Consider the following 22,775-nt stretch of genomic DNA (forward strand, 5'->3'; position numbering starts at 1 on the left):
GAATGTCCTCAAGTTTCTATACCGCATATTTTGCCTTTTTTTCTTCCAGTATATAAGCAACAATTTCATTCCCGAGCAACGCTGGGTGCCTCTGCTTGTTTCTTATAAAACACTGGTTTTTATTTATGCTCATCTATATATAACAGATACACTTGAAAAGTAATTCCTCACAATACATTTGGGTTCATATAGAGCTTATAGGATAGTTTTATTCCAACACATCAAATGGTATATGTAGAGGATATTACAGTTCATGTAAATTATTTTAACTTAATTTTGATATGATTAATTTATTTTTACATAAAATATTCAAAGAATCAATAACTAAGTATAAATGCATAGAGATGAAATAATTTATTTATTTGACTCTTTTTTGTAATATATGTTTCATGACTACTGCAGAATTTTCACTTAAAATACATTATAAAAGAAAGTATTGATAACTGAATCAGCATAGTACCAGGGAACTGACTACCTAACGGGTTGAAGATGACTAATGCATTCAGCCTTCAAAGGTTGAGTTCAGCTAGCTCTTGGTAGGTATTGTGGGTTGGAAAACTCATCATTATAAGCAATCTTGTAGAATTGATGAGCAATTTATTAACCATTATTATTTTTAGAGATAATCCATCTGGGTTAGATGAACCTTCCATTTAGAGACTGGAAGCAAGTAGCCAACCTATGGAACTTTGTTATTTGAAAAATGATCAGCTTTGTGTTACAGTAAGAGATATATTATCTGATTTTTTGTTTGATACAATAATGCCACTATAAAAGTACCCAATAAGTGATTAGAAAATGTAAGAACAGCTAAAATATAGAAAATGATTATAGAATGATACCTGTTAATATTGGTACTTTGGGTGAGTATTATGTTTGCTCTATGTTAGTACTAATTTACTGCATTTCAGTTCCAACTGAACTTTCCTCGAAATCTCTGTAATTGATAACTCCTCTTTGCTTTTATTTCAGATTAAAAATTGCAGCAATGGATTTGTGGTCACCAAAAATGCCAGTAAACATGCGTAAGTTACTTGTTATTCTATTGTTTCCTTATATTTATTTGTGGGAAGGCATGATAGCATACATGCCTTGCTCTGCAATCACTTCAACACATGATGTGGGATACACTATGCACCTGTTAGGGCAACGTTCATTCGATAGAGGCAGTGTATGGTATGAACATTTAATTATTATAAACAAATTGAACTGAACTTTTCAGATCATGTCCACATGTGGCTAAATATTTTACTTAAATTTTACTTAAATTTATTATATATTTTTTTACATATTTATAGAGATGTTGGTTTATGGTTTTATTGCTCATATATTTTTTCACACATAATTTTTCTGTATTTTACCTTCCACCCTGCATTTTTCCTGTGCGTATATAGACATGTATATGGAATTTTTTGTGCGCGCGTGTGGGTGTGTGCGGGTATGTGCGTATATAGACAAGTGTGTGTGCGTGCATGCAGGTATGTGCATATAGACATGTTTTACTCTTATTGCTTATTTTTTACACTTTTTTTACGAATTGTTCTGTATTTTGCCTTTAGCCCTGTTTTTTCTTGTGCATGTGCATATATAGACGCGTCTATGAACCTTTTTTGTGCGTGTGTGTGTGTGTGTGTGCGAGCGTGTATGTGGGCATGTATTTATTTTTTGGCGAATGTGTGGGTGAGCATAAGTGTGTTTCAAGTGAGGGTGGATGAGTATATACAAATAGGCACATGTACATGGTTGTGCGGGCATGCATGTGTCTGTATGGACATGTGCACTTACGCGATTACTATGAACAATTTTACTCCCTTACCTTTACTCCCTTCCCTCACTTAGCGGTCATTCTAATAGCTCTTTTGTCTTAATAACGGTCAATCACAAGGTAATTTTCATTTGTTTAATGGTCATTTCATAGCATTTTTCGATGGCCCGATAACTGAAGAGATGCCGGTGTGGGTTTCCACCCTGACATCTGAAACTTGGAGTTTTATCATGGCTACCGAATAATTGTCACATATTATATTTACAGATATATATTTATATATGTATATTTATATATATATATATATATATTTATGTATATATATATATATATCTATATATGTATGTATATATGTGTATATATGTATATATATTTATATATGTATATATATATGAACTTCGGTATATGGTGAAGCAAATATTTGCTGATCCCTTAATTATGTTTATAAATATATCTTTACATATAACTCACCTCTTACAACATTATGACTGGGTGTTGAGGCAGTTAATCAGAAACTCAAATGTGGACATAACATATGTTTATTTTGCAAAAGCTTTTGACAAAGTGGATCATGGTATGATATGCCACAAACTGCGTGATCTCGGTGTATCTGGAAAATTTGGAGAGTGGTTACGTGACTTTCTGACAGATAGAAGTCAGGCAGTAGTGGCCAATGGAGCCACCTCAATGAAAACACAAATAGTGAGTGGTGTTCCACAGGGCAGTCATGGGACCACTGCTTTTCATAATGGCTCTCTCAGATATGCCCACAACTGCCTAGATAGCCACCTTTGCTAGCTACGCAGAGAATATGAAAGTCTTGCAGAAAATATAGAATGCCAGCGATGTTGCACATCTGCACCAGGAGTTGAACTCAATTTGCAGATGGGCTGAGGATAATAATATGCAGTTTAATGCTGGAAAATCCCAAGCCCTGCGCTACCAACATCCAAAACTGAATATGAAACTTACAGAGTACACTGGTCTGCAGGGAATTTCAATCCCAGAGCCTAAATCAGTGATAGACCTGGGTATCGACATGAGTGATGATACCTCTTTCCAAGTGCACATTACCAGGATGGTGACAAAGTGTAGACAACTGGCTGGATGGATCCTGAGAACATTCAGAACCAGAGATAAGGAAACGGTGATGGTCCCCTGGAGGACATTCGTCCTCAGTTGCCTGGATTACTGCTCACCAGTGTGAAATTAACAGCAGACCTTGAAGCAATCCAGAGAAGATTCACAAAGAAGATTATCTCTTTGCAACTGCTTAGCTACTGGGAAAGGCTGAAACAGCTAAGACTCTACTCCCTGGAGAGAAGGCGGTAGAGGTATGCAGTAATATACATCTGGAAGATCCTGGAAGGAATTGTGCCAAATTTTGGCATTGAAAGCTACACAAATGCCAGAAAGGGATGACACTGCATAGTACCAAAGATCCCAGCAAAACCATCGCGCTTCAGGACCAGTTACTGCAACAGTTTGGGTTTCAGGGGCCCACAGCTTTTTAATACTCTCCCAAAGAGCCTGAGGAACCTGCACAAAGTAGATGTAGAGGTTTTTAAATCAAAGCTGGACCTCTTCCTGTCGAGAGTCCCAGATGAACCTACCTCACAGCAAGAGGTGCAAATGAGGGTAGCTACATCAAACTCTATTCTTCACCAAGTGCCACATATTGGAGGAGGCTCTCAGTAATAAAAGTGTAGCAAAACGGCGGTGCATCAGCATAGCCACAGCTTTCAGCTGAAACTATAGAAAAAAAAATATATAAACAGCCTGGGTTTCAGGGGCCAACAGCTTTTTAATATTCTCCCAAAGAGCCTGAAGAAACTGCACAAAGTAGATGTAGGAATTTTCAAACCAAAGCTGGGCCTCTTCCTGTCGAGAGTCCCAGATGAACCTACCTCACAGCAAGAGGTGCAAATGAGGGTAGCTACATCAAACTCCAGTAATAACGGTGTAGCATTAGCATGGCCACAGCTCTGAGCTGAAACTACAGTGAAAAAAAAAACAATATATATATATATATATATGTATGTATATATATGTATATATATGTCTGTGTGTGTGTGTATTTATATGTGTATATATATATATATTTATATATGTATTTATATATGTGTATACATATTTATATATGTATACTAGCAGAAGCACCCGGCGTTGCTCGGGAATGAAATTGTTGCTTATATACTTGAAGAAAAAAAGGCAAAATATGCTGTATAGAAATTTGAGGACATTCTGTAGATGGACTCTCAGATGAATGATGGCTGGGCGCCTCTCATGAATGGGGAAAATTGAAGATGTGCCAAAAAGCCTCATTAGTACTTGGAAACTTTTACGAAAATTAAAATGGGGATTAAATGAAAGAAATGATTTACGTGAATATCCTCACAAGAGTAATTGAAATAAATGGCGATTGTGGAACCCCCCACGCACGCACACACGTGTGCGCGCATACATACGTGTATCTTTGTAAATATGTTTGTATACATTTATGTATGTGTGTGTTTGTAAGAAACAGAGTGTGAGTGAGAGAGAGAGGTTTGTTGTCATGTATACATACATGCATAAATACACATACATCTTTGGATGTGACAACACAGCCCTTGACTCACTCACACTCTGTCTCTTACAAACACGCACGCGCGTGCATACACGTGTGTCTTTGTAAATATGTTTGTATACATTTATGTATGTGTGTGTTTGTAAGAGACAGTGTGAGTGAGTCAAGGGGTGTGTGTGTGCATGTGTATGTGTGTGAGACAGAGTGAGAGAGCGGTGTGTATGTAGTATTTACTCTCTCATAAACACGAACACACACAAAATAGAGAGTGAAGCTTTTTTGCCGTTGTTACGTCAATACCAGAAGTTGACATTGACGAACCTTTTTAAAGAAGTGAATCTTAAATATAAAGCAATATTATTTATTTTTAATTCAAAAAATCAAATGAAGAGCCTAACATTTATCCGAGGTCAAATTATTCTCGCATCACAAGTATGGAAGCATTTGGTGAAGTCGATTTCACGTGAAAAGCGATTACACACACATCTCTGTTTTATATATAGTATAGATATATATATTTATATATGCATATATCATCATCATCGTCGTCGTTTAACGTCCGCTTTCCATGCTAGCATCGGTTGGATGATTTGACCGAGAACTAATGAAACCAGATGGCTACACCAGGCTCCAATCTGATTTGGCAGAGTTTCTACAGCTGGATGCCCTTCCTAACGCCAACCACTCCGAGAGTGTAGTCGGTGCTTTTTACGTGCAACCGGCACGCAGGCCAGTCAGGCGGTACTGACAACGGCTATGCTCAGAATAGTGTATTTTATGTGCCACCCACACAAGAGCCAGTCCAGGGGCACTGGAAACGATCTCGCTCGAAAGTCCTTACACATGCCTCGGGCACAAGTGCCAGAAAGGCAACGCTGGGCACAGGTACCATCACAATTTCGCTTTCGCTTGCCCTAATAAGTCTTCGCAAGCTGAGTTTCATGTCCAATGAGGGAGATGACGTTGGCATGGGTGCCAGCCATCAAATTTAACTCGATTTCGATTTCACTCGCCTCAACAGGTCTTCGCAAGTGGAGTTTAGTGTCCAATGAAGGAAGGAAGGTACGCATAAGTGGACTGGCTGAGGCCTTAGATTTAGGTCTCACTCGGCGTGCCTGGTCTTCTCATGCACAACATATTCCAATTGGCATAGTTTCTACAGCTGGGTGCCTTTCCTAACGCCAACCACTCAGAGAGTGTAGTGGGTGCTTTTATGTGCCACGGGCACGAAGGCCACTCGGGCGGTACTGGCAACGGCCACGCTCAAAATGGTGTATTTTATGTGCCACCTGCACAAGAGCCAGTCCAGGGGCACTGGCAACGATCTCTCTCGAAAGTCCTTACACATGCCGCGCACATGCCGCGCACATGCCGCGCACATGCCGCCGGCACAAGTGCCAGAAAGGCGACGCTGGGCACAGGTGCCTTCATGATTTCGTTTTCCCCAATAAGTCTTCGCAAGCTGAGTTTCGTGTCCAATGAAGGAGACGACGTTGGCATGGGTGCCAGCCATCAAATTTAACTCGATTTCGATTTCACTTGCCTCAACAGGTCTTAGCAAACGGAGTTTAGTGTCCAATGAAGGAAGGTACGCATCTATATATATATATATATATATATATATATATATATATATATATATATATATACATATATATACATATATATATGTATATTTATATATGTATATGTTTTTTCATTTTTATTCCATTTTATCTAGTTTCAACTCATGAGCTGTGGCCATGCTCCGGCACCACCAATTGGTGTTGCTACATAATTTTACTTCATGAATTCTTTTCAGGAATTGGCATTTGGTGCATGAGAGAGTTTGATGCAGCTGCCCTTATCTGCACCTCCTGCTGTGAAGTTGGTTCATCTGGGACATTTGACAAGACGAAGTCCAGCTTTATTTTGATGATACCTACATCCACCCCATGCAGGTCTCTCAGGTCCTTCGGGAGGATATTGAAGAGATGTGGAATTCTGAAGCCCAGGCTGTTGCAGTATTTTGTCCTACATCTTGATGGCAAATTTGAAGTCCTTGGCACCATGCAGTGGCTCTCAGTTCTAGTATTTGTGTAACTTTCGATGCCAAAGTTGGGACAAGTCCTTTGAGGATCTTCCAGATGTATATTATGGCATATCTTTCTCACCTATGCTCTAAGGAATAGAGTCTTAATCTCTTGAGTCTTTCCCAATAGCTTATATGCTGCATAGAGGCCATCTTCTTCGTGTAGCTTTGTTAGATTGCCTCAAGTTCTGAGATAAAATTGACACTGGTTGGTTACCATAGCTGAGAGCAATAGTCAAAGTGGCTTAGGACAAGTGCCCTCCAGAGGACCATCATGGTTTCCTGATCTCTTGTTCTAAAGGTTCTAAGAATTTATCCGGTCAGCTGCCTGCATTTCATTGCCAATTTAGCAACATGCTCATGAAGGGATAAATCATTACTCATGTAAATGCCCAGGTCTTACACTGACTGTGCCTCTGGGATTACAATCCCTCCAGGTCCAGTGTACTTAATGGGTATTGCATTTAATTTTGCATGCTGAGAGCACAAGGCTTGAAACTTTTCAGCATTAGACTGCATGCTATTCTTTTCAGCTCACTTGTATATTTCATGCAGCTCACATGTATGTATATTTATATATGGATATATATATATATATATATATATATGTGCATATATATTTCATCCAGCTCACATATATGTATATGTATGTATATTTATATATGTATGTATATGTATATATATATTTATATCTGTGTGTATATATATATATATATATATATATATATATATATATGTATATATATGTATATATATTTATATATGTATCTATATATATATCTTTACATTTATATATGTATATCTATATATCATCATCATCATTGTTTAACGTCCGATTTCCATGCTAGCATGGGTTGGACGATTTAATTGAGGACTGGTGAAACTGGATGGCAACACCAGGCTCCAATCTGATTTGGCAGAGTTTCTACAGCTGGATACCCTTCCTAACACCAACCACTCAGAGAGTGTAGTGGGTGCTTTTACGTGTCACCGGCACGAAGGCCAGTTAGGCGGTACTGGCAACGGCCACGCTCAAAATGGTGCATTTTATGTGCCACCCGCACAAGAGCCAGTCCAGTGGCACTGGCAGCGATCTCGCTCGAAAGTCCTACGAAGGCCAGTCAGGCGGATCTGGCAACGGCCACGTTCAAAATGGTGTATTTTATGTGCCACCTGCACAAGAGTCAGTCCAGGGGCACTGGCAGCGATCTCGCTCGTAAATCCTTACACATGTCACGGGCACAAGTGCCAGAAAGGCGACGCTGGGCACAGGTGCTATCCTGATTTTGCTTTCGCTTGCCTCAATAAGTCTTCCAAGCTGAGTTTTGTCTCCAATGAAGGAGACGACGTTGGCACGGGTGCCAATTGTCGAATTTAGTTTGATTTCACATGCCTCAAAAAGTCTTCGCAAGCGGAGTTTAGTGTCCAATGTAGGAAAGGTACGCATAAGTGGGCTGGCTACACCCTTGGCAGAGGCCTTGGATTTAGGTCTCACTTGGCTTGCCGGGTCTTCTCACGCACAGTACATTTCCAAAGGTCTCGGTCAGAAGTCATTGCCTCGGTGAGGCCCAATGTTCAAATTCAAATTATGAAAAGCGTAAACAACCGAACGAAGTTTGGTTTTAGAAGCGTTTAGATGTCTTAGAAAGTTAAAGAAGTAATTTTTTAAATTCTCAAATGCAGGGTAATGCTAATAATATAGCCTGAACAGGATAAACTACCCCTATTTTGCAGAAAAAAATGTGGGAGGCCAGCCATATATATTTATATATGTATGTATATATATATATGTATATATATATATATATATATATGTATGTATATATATATATATATATATATATATATATATTTATGTATGTATGTATGTATGTATATATATATATATATATATATATATATATGACAAGACTACAAAGATTTAATCGATTCATTGACTGAGGAAGAGTGTTCTAAGGTGCAAAATCTTGAAAACAAACTAAATAATAATTAGAAACAAAACCAACAGACTTCACCGGAATGTAAATTAACATTAAATATTGCAGATATAAAGGTAAGTTTTATATCCAAAGAGTTCCTTTAAAAAAAGAATATTGTGTTTTTTTTTAATTCTTTTTTAAATGGTACACATAGATCGTGTAAAAATCCTGTCAGGAATTGTCTGGCAAAAAATGTTTATGGTAGGAACAGGTGAAGAAAACCTCGATGTGGTAAGGTTTGTTTCTGGCCTCTTTCCTGCACCTCTCTCTCACTCTCTATCTCTTCTCTCTCTCTCTCTCTCTCTCTCTCTCTCTCTCTTTCACTGGGTGACCATGTACTTCCTGTATAGCAAGACACCTATTTTTGCCTCTCTATTTCTCTGTCACACGCTAACCTTTCATCATCTGCTACTAGATCACCTCTAATGTCCGCTCTGTTATGGCAAGACACCTACTTCTGTATCTCTGTCTCTTTCTCACACTCTAACCTTTCATCCTCTGACACAGGTTCCCCTCCTCTAATTCCCCTGCCCCTCTCATAATTCCCTGTCTTGCGAGTAACCTGGTTACCCTGCCGGTGCTGGTGCCATGTTAAAGGCGTCCAGTCCATACTGTAACATGGTTGGCATTTGGAAGGGCATCCAGCTGTAAAAGTCATGCCAAAACTAACCTTGCCTGTGTTAGTGCCAAGTAAAAAGCACTGAGTCCACTCTGCAGAGTGGTTGGTGTTAGGAAGGGCATCCAGCTGTAAAACCCCTGCTAAAACAGACACAGTAGACTTGGGTAGTTTTTCTACCTGGCTAGCTCCTGTCAACCGTCCTACCCACGCATGCATGGAAGATGAACGTTAAATGATGATGATATTTTTTTTTTATTTTGTCTTGCGATCCCTTATCTGGTGGTCAATGAGGAAACTAGGGATAGAAGAATGGTTAGTGAGAGCTGTGCGAGCCATGTACAGAGATACTATCAGTAAGGTGAGGGTTGGCAATGAGTACAGTGAAGAATTCCGGGTAGAGGTAGGGGTCCACCAAGCTTCAGTCCTCAGACCCCTCCTATTTATCATAGTCCTCCAGGCGATAACAGAGGAATTCAAGACAGGATGCCCCTGGGAGCTCCTCTATGCTGATGACCTTGCACTAATTGCGGAGTGACTATCAGAACTAGAGGAAAAGTTTCAGGTGTGGAAGCAAGGACTAGAATCGAAGGGCCTTAGAGTCAACCTAGCTAAAACCAAAATCCTAATGAGCAGGAAAGTAGATAAAGCACAAACCCCTTCAGATAGATGGCCATGCTCAATATGTAGAAATGGTGTAGGTAGTAACTCTATAAGATATACCCAGTGCAAGCTATGGACACATAAGAGGTGCAGCAATATCAAAGGCAGATTAACTAGGAAGTTAGTTTTTGTATGTAGCAGATGTTCAGGAGCTATAAACACTGTAAATGTACAGAAAACAACTTTTGCCACATTCCAGGGAGAAAAACTAGACGTAGTTTATAGCTTCCGCTATCTAGGTGACCAAGTTAGTAGTGGGGGAGGGTGTGCTGAAAGTGTAGCTGCTAAAATAAGAATAGCCTGGGCAAAGTTCAGAGAGCTCTTACCTCTGCTGATGACAAGGGGCCTCTCACTCAGAGTAAAAGGCAGACTGTATGACGCATGTGTACAAACAGCCATGCTTCATAGCAGTGAAACATGGGCTGTGACTGCTGAGGACATGCGTAGGCTCGCAAGGAATGAAGCCAGTATGCACCGATGCATGTGTAATGTCAGTGTGCATACTTGACAGAGTATTAGTACCTTGAGAGAAAAGTTGAACTTACGAAGCATCAGTTGTGGTGTGCAAGAGAGGCGACTGCGCTGGTATGGTCATGTAGCAAGAATGGATGAGAATAGCTGTGTGAAAAAGTGCCACACCCTAGCAGTTGAGGGAACCTGTGGAAGAGGTAGGCCCAAGAAGACCTGGGATGAGGTGGTGAGGCACGACCTTGGAACTTTGGACCTCACCTAGGCGATGACTTCTAACAGAGACCTTTGGAAATATGCTGTGCGTGAGAAGACCCGGCAAGCCAAGTGAGACCTAAATCTAAGGCCTCAGCTAGTCCACTTATGCTTACCTTCCTTCATTGGACACCAAACTCCACTTGCGAAGACCTGTTGAGGCAAGTGAAATCGAAATCGAGTTAAATTGGACACCAAACTCCACTTGCGAAGACCTGTTGAGGCAAGTGAAATCGAAATCGAGTTAAATTGGATACTAAACCTCACTTGCGAAGACCTGTTGATGCAAGTGAAATCGAAATCGAGTTAAACTGGAAACTAAACTCCACTTGTGAAGACCTGTTAAGGCGAGTGAAATCGAAATCGAGTTAAATTCGATGGCTGGCACCCATGCCAACGTCGTCTCCTTCATTGGGACACGAAACTCAGCTTGTGAAGACTTATTGGGGCAAGCGAAATCGAAATTGTGATGGCACCTGTGCCCAGCGTCGCCTTTCTGGCACTTGTGCCCACGGCATGTGTAAGGACTTTCGAGCGAGATCGTTGCCAGTGCCCCTGGACTGGCTCTTGTGCGGGTGGCACATAAAATACACCATTGTGAGCATGGCCGTTGCCAGTACCGCCTGACTGGCCTTTGTGCGGGTGACACGTAAAAGCACCCACTACACTCTCTGAGTGGTTGGCATTAGGAAGGGCATCCAGCCGTAGAAACTCTGCCAAATCAGATTGGAGCCTGATGTAGCCATCTGGTTTCACCAATCCTCAGTCAAATCGTCCAACCCATGCTAGCATGGAAAGGAGACGTTAAACAACGATGATGATGATGATCATAACACAAAGCTCTGCTTGCAAAAACCTGTTGGCGCAAGTGAAATCAAATTCGAAATCGAACCAAATTTGACGACTGGCACCCATGCCAACCTTCCGGCATTGGACACTAAACTCTGCTTGGAAACACCCGTTGCGGCAAGTGAAATCGAAATTGAACCAAATTCGATGACTGGCTCCCGTGCCAGTGGAGTGCTAACAGCACCATCCGAGCAGGATCACTGCTAGAGTAGTTAACTGGCTTCTGTGCCGGTGGCACGTAAAAAGCACCATTTGAGCGTGATTGTTAACAGGGTCACCTTACTGGCACATATGCCGGTAGAACGTGAACAAAACATTGGAGCGAGGTTGTTGCCAGTGCTGCTGGATAACTCCTGTGCAGGTGGCATGTAAAAAACACCATTTGAGCATGGCCGTTGCCAGTACCGACAAACTGGCCCTTGTGCCGTTGGCACGTAAAGGCACCCACTAGACTCTCAGAGCAGTTGGTGTTAGGAAGGGCATCCAGCGAGAGAAACTCTGCCAGATCAAATTAGAGCCTGGTGCAGCCATCTGGTTCGCCAGTCCTCAGTCAAATTGTCCAACCCATGCTAGCATGGAAAGCGGATGTTAAACGATGATGATGATGATGATATATATATATATATGTATATATATATTTATATTTATATATATATATATATATATATATATATATATATATATATATATATATATATAGATATGCAGGGCAGGGAATCATCAATTAATAATAAAATTAATAATTAACAATTCTGCCGGGTAGCTCAGTATGAAAAAAACCTTCTTCGGTAAAAATTTATAATCATAAATATATAGGGATTGACAGTAACCTGCTTCTCCAACATACTGAGAATTCAGAAATAGCAGTCAAAGAACTACTGATTTCAAAACTACAAATTATTACTCCAGATTGATAGCGATATTTTTGATACACACAGAACAAAAAACAATAGAGAAGAGTAAAAAACATTTGCCTTTAGTTAATTTAGTACAATTGTTTCACAGTTAAGAGTACATAATACTCTATTCTGATCTTCAGCTAAATATTCTAATAAATTTGTTAGAATATTTAGCTGAAGATCAGAATAGAGTATTATGTACTCTTAACTGTGAAACAATTGTACTAAATTAACTAAAGGCAAATGTTTTTTACTCTTTATTGTTTTTTGTTCTGTGTGTATCAAAAATATCGCTATCAATCTGGAGTAATAATTTGTAGTTTTGAAATCAGTAGTTCTTTGACTGCTATTTCTGAATTCTCAGTATGTTGGAGAAGCAGGTTACTGTCAATCCCTATATATTTATGATTATATATATATATATATATATATATATATATATATATATATAAAGCTGCAGTTGTGTGTCTGTGTGAAGCCTTTTTAAAAGTTTATAGAAATCCACATTTTCCACTTTTTCATTAAAATTTTTGCATCAATGGAATTTTCTCGATGTGAACTTTCCTGTGCAGTAATTAGATTTTTAAAATTCCGTTTACTTTGTGTGATTGAAGGGAGATTTGTCTGTTGTTTCTAGCAACTTTTATATTTCTTCCCTTCTACCTGTAACGGCGTTCTTATGCACTTATATATCACGCACTCAGCATAAAATATACAGAGTAAGAGTGAGAGAGAGAGAGAGAGAGAAAGTGATACATACAGTCTTCTTTCTTCTTCCTCTCTCCCATCTAATAGTTTTCTTGTATCCCTCTACCTCTAACATGTTTTTCATAGCATAGAAACGTAAAAACACACACAACCACACATACGTGATCTGTGACAACATACACATAAACACATACACACATCAACATTATAACTGTCTTCCGTTCTTCCTTCCTCTCTTCCTCTCTATTCCTTTCTCCCCCTCTCTCTACCTCTTCCTCTCTCTCTCTTTCTACCTCTTCCTCTCTCTCTCTCTCTCAAATGCATACACGTGCAAGTACACAATCATCCACTAAAATATAACTTATGTTCATCAATATTTTGTAAACATACTACGATTTTCACTCGGGTGTTAGGGTTAGGGTTTGGGGTTAGGTTTAGGGTTAGGGTTGGGTAATCGTGCAGATGTTAATCTGAAAAATTACAGAAATGTGAAAAGTACCGACTCTGCCATCTATTATAACTTTTGTTGTTCTGTTTAATATATACATAGATTATGCCTCCAAAGAAGAGAGTTTGCTGGGGAAAAAAAACCAATCGGTTTAAAATGACGGCAACAGACTGCAGCAATTCACCACATTCCAGTAGCTACTTTGAACATAATGCAAAATGGTGCATCAACATCTTCAGCCTAATCTGATAGAATTCTGGCAAAACTGTGTAACAACAGATCACCAGCAATTGCTTCATCAGAAATTGCCATCCTAGCTCCCTGCTATGTATAATCAGGGCAGTGCAAAAAGTTGTTTTGCACAAGCATTTCTATAGCCAATTAGATGGATGAAATTTACATACGCTTAATAATGTTACACAAAACAGCCTTCATTGTCTTTTGAATTATGAACATATTTACATCATAAAGGTTTTTTCGTTGTAAGGCTTTCTTTTTTAGTTGATTTTCACCTAGCAAGACTTATTGTAGATGGTAATAAGTCACACCCGGACAAGGTCAGGTTATACTGCTAGTATTTATATATATGTGTTCATGTATTGGTGAGATAAACATGTAAACGTTACCAAAATAGCAAAAATTTCTCCCCAAAGGTCTATGTAAACTCCTTATGAATCGATCTCCTTGGTTATATATCAAAAATTTAAATGAGAGTTTTGATGCTAATATCCATTATTATTGAAGTTTATTACCTATGTCAACATTTCTGTATAAGGTTATATTTAACTGTCAATTCAAGTTAAATTAGTAAATTACCTTACACATCCTCGGGGTAAAAGGTAAAATGTAAACACCAAAAATATAATCTCTAAGTCTGATTCATATTTAAATTCCTCCTTAAATAAAGGCCCGTCTAAGGGAGAAAACCCTCATAATATTATTAATTATAAACAATCAAGTATTTCAAATTATTGATTCCTGGTAATAAATTCTAAACCAATGGAAATCTATATTATATTATCTATAGAAACTTTAGCAAATAAACACAAATACAGTTTTAATATTATTGTTATTGGTAAATTATTGGTAAATTATGCATTAATATACCCTGCCTTTAAACCTAATATTATACTATAATACCCAATCATACTGAAATTTATTATTTATTTATTTAAACCACTATGGTTCTTTCATAATAAGGCAGGGCTTACTAGAGAAGAAATTAAAGTGATATTAGCTGCTAGGGAGTCCTTTATTAGTTTTAATGATAAAGTATGGATACATAAGGATACACCGGATGCTTTCGATGTCCCCATGGGTAGTTCTGACTCAGCACAAATAGCTGATATGGTGGGTTCTTTTATTCTTTATGAATTAGATGATCAATTTCCTATGATTAGGGGCGGGGCTCTATATAGGGATGATTGCCTTCTATATATCAGGAATAGCTCCAACCAACAATTACAGAGAATTAAAGGTAGATTGGCTAGATTTTTTCGTAGAATGGGGATGAATATCATTTATGAAGACGATATTTCGTTAGCAAATTACTTGGATGTGACATTAGATATTAAAAATGAGACATATAGACCATATCATAAACCTTCCACTAACCTGAAATATATTAGTAAGTGGAGTAATCATCCTAGAAAAATTATCAATAATTTAGTAAGAAATATTTTATTAAGACTTTCTAGATTATCTGCAAATGATAAGATTTTTGATAATGAAGCTCAGTTCTATAATCGGCATTAAATAGGGCAGGATACAAAGAGAAGGTTTCCTATGTTGAACCTGATCGTCACAATGTTAAAACAGATAAGAATAATAGGTATAAAAATAAGCTAAGAGGAAATAAGGAAAATAAACCCAGAGATATTCATAAACGTAACATAGGTAATTTAAAATATTTTAAGAATTATACTAATGACTGTGATAACACTAAAGATGATAATATATGGTTCATAGTCCCTTTTGATAGAAATGTTAAATCTAATTTGATTGCACAGTTTAGAGAGGTGATAAGTAGATATTTCCCAAAGAATTCACACTATAGTAAAATTATTAATACACATAGCATTAGGTTTGGTTTCTCAAACACTATGAACTTAGCCCAAATAATTGCAGCTCATAATTTTAAAATACTTAAATCAAAGGGAATTGGGGAGGATAGTGATGAGAACCCTGATATATATAATAATAATAATGATAATCGTACTATGATTATAGTAACAGAGGTTAACCCCAGAAGATTGAAGTTTGAAGGCCCAAGTGTGAGAGTGAAGAATGTAATTTATCAATGTAAGGTAAAGACTCAGACAGATGTTAGCCTATACCTGGGGTGTTCTTCGGGACAAATCTGTAGAAGAATATCTAATCATTATAGTACCTTTAGAGATAGAAGTAAAATAGCGAGTACTAGTCTTAGTAAATTCATTTGGGAACTGAAGGAACAAAAAAAGCAATATTTGTTAGAATCGTCAATTATTGGGAAATATTTCCCTTATGACAAAGGTAAGAGATAGTGCTCGCTGTGTAATCTAGAAATATATTTTATATTATTCTCTAAGGGTAAGTTAATAAATAAACTAACATACAATGCTTTCAGATGTAGCCAGTATCTTAAACATACATTTTTCTGGTTTAAATAAATAAATTATAAATTTCAGTATGATCGGGTATTATAGTATAATATTAGGTTTAAAGGCAGGGTATATTAATGTATAATTTACCAATAATTTACCAATAACAATAATATTAAAATTGTTTTTGTGTTTATTTGCTAAGGAAGGGCATGCAGCTGTAGAAACTTGGCCAAATCAGATTGGAGCCTGGTGTAGCCATCTGGTTTCACCAGTCCTCAGTCCTCAGTCAAATCGTCTAGCATGGACAGTGGACGTTAAACGATCATGATAATGATGATGATATATATATATATTTATTTATATATAAGGGAGAATTTACGAAAAAAACAACAGACGAAGACAGGTGGAGTAAACAACAAGTGGATGTATTAGTTTATATATTAGTTTATGTATTAGTTTATATATATATATATATATATATATATATATATATATATATATATATATATTTATAAATATATATATATATTTATAAATATATATATATATATATATATATATATATATATACACACACATATATATATATATATATATATATATATATATATGTGTGTGTGTGTATATATATATATATATATATATATATATATATATATATATATATATATATATAATATTACCTGATCCAACAACTTGATACCTCTGTAGAGGTATCAAGTTGTTGGACTGGCTTCTGTGCAGGTGGCACGTAAAAAACACCATTTTGTGTGTGGCCTTTGCCATTACCACCTGACTGGCCCTCGTGCCAGTGGCATGTAAAATCACCCACTACATTCTCGGAGTGGTTGGTGTTAGGAAGAGAATCCAGCTGTAGAAACTCTGCCAGATCAAAATTGGAGACTGGTGCAGCCATCTGGTTCATCAGTCCTCAGTCAAATCATCCAACCCATGATAGAATGCAAAGCGGACATTAGACTATGATAATGATGATGATATATTTATATTCATAATACAGAACCCCAAAGACACTATGCACCTGCAGTGTGAGCTGGATGAAATATACAATTTGGCTGAAAAGAATAGCTTGTAGTTTAATGCTGAAAAATTTCAAGCCTTGTGCTATCAGCATGCAAAAGTAAATTAAATCTCCATTAAATACACTGGACCTGGAGGGATTGCAATTCCAGAGGCAGAGTCAATGCGACACCTGGGCATTTACATGAGTAATGATGTATCCTTTGATGTTCATGTTGCTAAATTGTCAATGAAATGCAGGCAGCTGACCGGATGGATTCTTAGAACTTTTAGGATAAGAGGTCAAGAAACCAACATGGTCCTCTGGAGGTCACTTGTCCTAAGCCACTTTGACTATTGCTCTCAGCTATGGTCACCAATGAGTATCAAATTAATCTCAGAACCTGAGGCAATCCAACGAAGCTACACGAAGAAGATAGCTTCTATGCAGCATATAAGCTATTGGAAATTACTAAAGAGATTAAAACTTTATTCCCTAGAGTGTAGGCGACCTGCATGGAGTGGATGTAGGTGTCTTCAAAATAAAGCTGGACCTCTTTCTGTAAAGTGTCCCAGATGAACCAACATCGCAGCAGGAGGTGCAGATGAAGGCCACTGCATCAAACTCCCTCATGCATGAAATATCAATTTCTATAAAGCATTCGTGAAGTAAAATTATGTAGCAATACCAAATGGCAGTGCCCCAGCATGGCCACAGCTCATAAGCTGAAACTAGATGTAAAAAAAAAATATGTATTCAAAGAAAGGTGTGCTTTCTGAAACAACCAAAAAGGGATTGCCTAAATCGACGAAAAGATTTGCCAAAACTGACAAAAACGTAGTACTTTATATTTCATAATGGTCTACTATAATATATTGATTAAAAAAACGTAATGTATTACACTAAAAGTTTAATATAGTACATTAAGGTCAGTGACAAATCGTACTTCCATTTGCAGCCGCATGTAAGAAGCAAAAAAGAATTGTTTTTGAAAGAAAACTTCTTTGTACAAGAACTAGCATTTGGAATTTTACCTCTTGTGAAGAAGTATCCTACTCATTTGTTTATTTTCTTTTATCTTTGGTAATTGCGGATGAAAATTTGAGTTATGACTTAATCTTTGTTTACTTTCTGAGAAATCTCACTATAATTTTCATTCAACTTTTACTACAGTGATCACTTCGCTTTCATTTTGTTTGAAAACTAGAAAGCATTTCGAAACCCCTTTCTTTTCACTATCTTTTCACTATCACCCCTTTCTTTTTTTGACTTTTTCTCTGTAGAATTATTACAAATCCTATTTAGAATTATAAATTTTGTTTTTCATTTTCCTACACTTCTTTGTTACCTGCTCCCACTCTCTCTTTCATACGTACCTCCTCCTCTTTTCCTCCCTCACATATTTTCCTCCCTTTCCAGCTCCTCTCTTTCTCCTTTTATATCACTTTACACCTACCTCTTTCCCTCTCTCTTCCATATCTTCCTCTTTTCCTCATCTCTCTCCCTCCATTTCATATCTTCCTCCTTTTCTCACTTCTCCTTCCCATTCTTTGTCTCTCTCTCAACATCTGCCTTTCTTCCTGTCACCTCACCCTCTCCCTCATACTTCTCATTTTGCCCCTCTTCTCACATCCTTCATCCTTTCCTGTCTCTCCCTCACTCTGTCTCCCTCTCTCTTCCCATCCTCTCCCTCCCTCTGTTTCTCTTTCTCTACTCCTCCTCTCCTTTACTCTGTCTCTATTTCTCCTCCCCTCCTCTCCCTCACTCTGTCTTTCTTTCTCTCCTCTACTTCCCTGTCTCGCTAACACTCCACACCATCTCTCTTTTTTTCTTCATATCACCCTCTCTCTTTCCTTCATATTACCCTCTCTCTTTCCCTATTCCATCCCTCTGTCTCTCAGTTCCTGTCTGTCCTCTACTCCCACTCTTGGCTGAAAAACCGAAGATGGCACCAAAGTGGGAGAAGAAAGAATTGAATCTTGTGTTGCGAGTATGGATGATTGCTAGTGGTGATCCACCAAACAACAGCATCACTGCTGCACTGAGAAACAATAGCTTTTGTAGAACCATTGATGAGATAGAGCGGAAGAAATATGAATTCATCTGATTCTATATGCTTATCAGACAACACATTGACACTCTGGATGTCGTAATGGAAAATTATTGTGGTAAGGCTGATAAGGATAGAGAAAAGAAAACAAAACCCAGAAGTCTCTTTGATCCAGTGGTTCCTCAAAAGAATGGATCACCCACCCCTGTGAACTACCAGGCAGGAAAGGATGCGGGAGCCAAGGAAGCAACAACCAGATAACCCTCTGTGCCAGTGGTCCTACAAAGAGATGGAGGCCTCACCCCATTGGACAACCAGAAATACCCAAAGCCGAAACCCCAACCCACCAAACAAAAAACAGAAAACCCCATGGAGGATCCAATGCAATCCAAAACGCTAGAGAAGAGAAGAAATTTGGAGGGCACTCAAGGACCTGCAAATATAAACTGAAAGGCAAATGTTGGCATGGGGAAGTCACCAAAAACTGCCAGTTTGCTAACCTGAGACCCCGCCAAAACTACAGGGGCCTTTAGGAGAAAACCTTCCCTGAGAAAAGATAAAACTGTCCCCAAGGAAAAAATATAGAAAAGAAGTGTGCTCTTCAGAGGTTATGCGCAAGACAGCAGCTGAGCAAGAGTCTTTTTTGTGCATGGCACAAAAGATTGTGCTGCAGCTGACCTGGCTACACCAAGCGCAAACAAGGAACCTTGCATACGACTGCGCAAGACCACCACAGTCAACAGACACGGGATGGCCTCCCTTAATACCTGCTCAGTCGGATTCAGAAGTACACGTACCTAAATATGCCATACTGCGAACAGACAGAAGGGAAAGGAGCCATGGTAGAGTTGCTGTATACATCTGTGACTACCTTACACCCTAGGTCTTACTATCATACCCAAATTCGGTATGTGACACTCTAATTGTATACATAAGACAACACAGTATAGTCATATGCAATACATATTGCCCACCGGATGCTCCAAGAATTAAAGAAATCCTCATGCAACTGAAACACGTGAGCATATTTCTTATGGGTGATTTCAACTTCTCCAATGTCAAATGGCCTGAAGGATTCCTGCTCTCAGGAATGACTCATTGCAAACAAGCACTGGTGGAGTCCCTGCTCATCCTCACCAATGCCCTATTCATGGAGCAAGTTGTACTCAGACCAACTAGGGCAAATAACATTTTGGATCTCTGCTTCATGAACAATATAGACATCATTCATGATGTGAAAGTGACGCCGACATTAGTCTCGGATCACAACATAATAGAGCTGTCTATGTTTGAGCTGAAAGTAACCAGAGACAACTTCCACAAAGCAGACTGGAAATCGATCCAGAAAGAGATCCTCAGAGAGGATTGGCCAAAATGTCTCTCCACACCAGACATTAGCATGAAACTAGGATATTTCATGTCTGTTGTACAAGCCATATGCCAGAAATATGTCCCAGAGCACAACACTACAACAAATAGGAACAAGATTCCAAGAGAGGGGAAGATTCCATGAGACGATGGACGAAGATTGCAAATCATCTCAACCAGCATCCCAAAAGTAGCAATAGGTCCTGCCTAAAAACAACACTGATAGAGATTGAAAAAGCCTGCAACAATCCTATGTGAGGGAGAGAGCAGACAAAGAAGCCTGGGTTATAAAAAACATTAAGTCAAACTCAAAGGCCTTCTTTCATTACGCAACAGAAACAGCATCAGTATGCTGCAAGATAGGACCCCTCTTCCAAAAGGATGGCTCCCTCACAGATAGTTTAACCAGGATCAGTGAGGTACTGAATGATCAGTTCAAAAGTGTCTTTACCACCCCGTTGGGACACAGGAAAGCGAATGAACCAGTGAACTTCTTTGCCGCCTCACCTATAACCAGCGGGGCAATTACAATGGAATACATCGACATTAGCAAAGAAGATATACTACTAGCCATAGATGAGGTGAACGCAAACTCAACTGCTGGTCCTGATGGTTTCCCAGCAATCCTCCTCAATCCTCCAGAGCTTTCTTGCAAATGGTAGACTGCCAAGCAAGCTGAAGGAGGGAATAATATGCCCAATCCATAAAGGGGGAAGCAGAGCAGATGCCAAAAGCTATAGGTCTATCCACATCAGGAAAGTCGTAGAATGGAACAACAGATGGAAACTAATCGCATTCCTTGAAGAAAATAACTTTTGACCAGATAGGAGCTGCCTGACACAGCTCATACAACATTATGACTGGTTGTTGAGGCAGTTATTCAACAACTCAAATGTGGATGTAATATACCTTGATTTTGCAAAAGCTTTTGACAAAGGGGGTCATGGTATGATATGCCACAAACTGCATGATCTAGGAATAGCTGGAAGACTTGGATAGTGGTTACATGACTTTCTGAAAGATAGAAGTCAGGCAGTATTGGCCAATGGAACCACCTCAATGAAAACACAAATAGTGAGCGGTGTTCCACAGGGCAGTCTTGGGACCACTGCTTTTCATAGTGGCTCTCTCAGATATGCCCTCAAGTGCCTGGATAGCTATCCTTGCTAGCTACACAGATGATACGAAAGTCTCACAGAAAATACAGAACCCCAGCGATGCTGTGCATCTGCAGCAGGTGTTGGACTCAATTTACAGATCGGCTGAGGATAATAATAAGCAGTTTGATACTTAAAAATTCCAAGCCCTGCGCTACCAGTGTCCAAAACTGAATATGAAACTTACAAGGTACACTGGTCCACAGGGAATTACAATTACAGAGCCTAAATCAGTGAGGGACCTGAGTGTAGACATATAGTGAAGATACTTCTTTCTAGGTTGGCGATAAAGTGCAGAAGACTGGTTGGATGGAACCTGAGAACATTCAGAACCAGAGATAAGGAAATCTTGATGGTCCTGTCTGGATTACTGCTCCTAGCTATGGTCTCCCAACAGTGTAAAATTAACAGTGGACCTTGAAGCAATCCAGACAGAGAAAATTCACAAAGAAGATTGTCTCTTTGCAACAGCTCAGCTACTGAGAAAGGCTGAAACAGCTAAGACTCTACTCCCTGGAGCAAAAGCAGAAGAGGTATGCAGTAATATCTGGAAGATCCTGGAAGGAATTGTGGCAAAATTTGGCATTGAAAGCTACACCCATGCCAGCACAGGTCGACACTGAATAGTGCCAAAAATCCCAGCAATGCCATCATGCTTCAGGACCAGTTACTGCAACAGTCTGGGTTTTAGCGGCCCACAGCTTTTTACTATTCTCCCAAAGAGCCTGAGGAACCTGCACAAAGTAGATGCAGGCATCTTTAAATCAAAGCTGGACCTCTTCCTGTCCAGAGTCCCAGATGAACCTACCTCATGGCAAGAGGTGCAAATGAGGGTAGCTACATCAAACTCCATTCTACACCAAGTGCCATATATTCAGTAATAACAGTGTAGCAAAACAGCTGTGAATCAGCATGGCTCCAGCTCTGACCTGAAACTACAGAGAAAAAAAAACATACATATCTGTCTGTCTGTCTGTCTCTCTCTCTTTCAATTACCACTTGCTACCTCCACCACCCTATATAAACTAGCGCATGCACTTGGATTCCCCTACTCGATTTTAATACCTCTGCCGAAGAATGCGAATCTCAGAAGATGCTCAGATAAGAAGTTTTTGTCTTTTCAACCTCGTTCATCTACTCTTCTATTTCTGCACAGATCATAAACCCTTATTAGTTCTTTTCATTATTCTGTCTATTTCATTACCATGTCATCACATAAATACCATGTCATCACATAAATACCATGTCATCACATAAATACCATGTCATCACATAAATACCATGTCATCACATAAATATAGTTTCAA

At 38.8% G+C, this 22,775-nt stretch overlaps 1 protein-coding gene across 1 annotated transcript in view; it reads left to right on the forward strand.

Annotated features, from left to right (window-relative positions):
- The first annotated feature begins 889 nt into the window (after positions 1–889).
- The window catches only part of LOC106882591 (uncharacterized), a 342,852-nt gene continuing 320,966 nt past the window's right edge, over positions 890–22,775 (forward strand). Inside the window, exon 1 of the mRNA XM_089347102.1 lies at positions 890–1,025. Coding sequence (XP_089203228.1) covers positions 989–1,025 — 37 coding nt within the window. The 5' untranslated portion in view covers positions 890–988. The remainder of the gene's footprint in view (positions 1,026–22,775) is intronic.

The sequence above is a fragment of the Octopus bimaculoides genome, chromosome 2 (genome assembly GCF_046866305.1).
Source record: "Octopus bimaculoides isolate indiv1 chromosome 2, ASM4686630v1, whole genome shotgun sequence".
Lineage (NCBI taxonomy): Eukaryota > Metazoa > Mollusca > Cephalopoda > Octopoda > Octopodidae > Octopus > Octopus bimaculoides.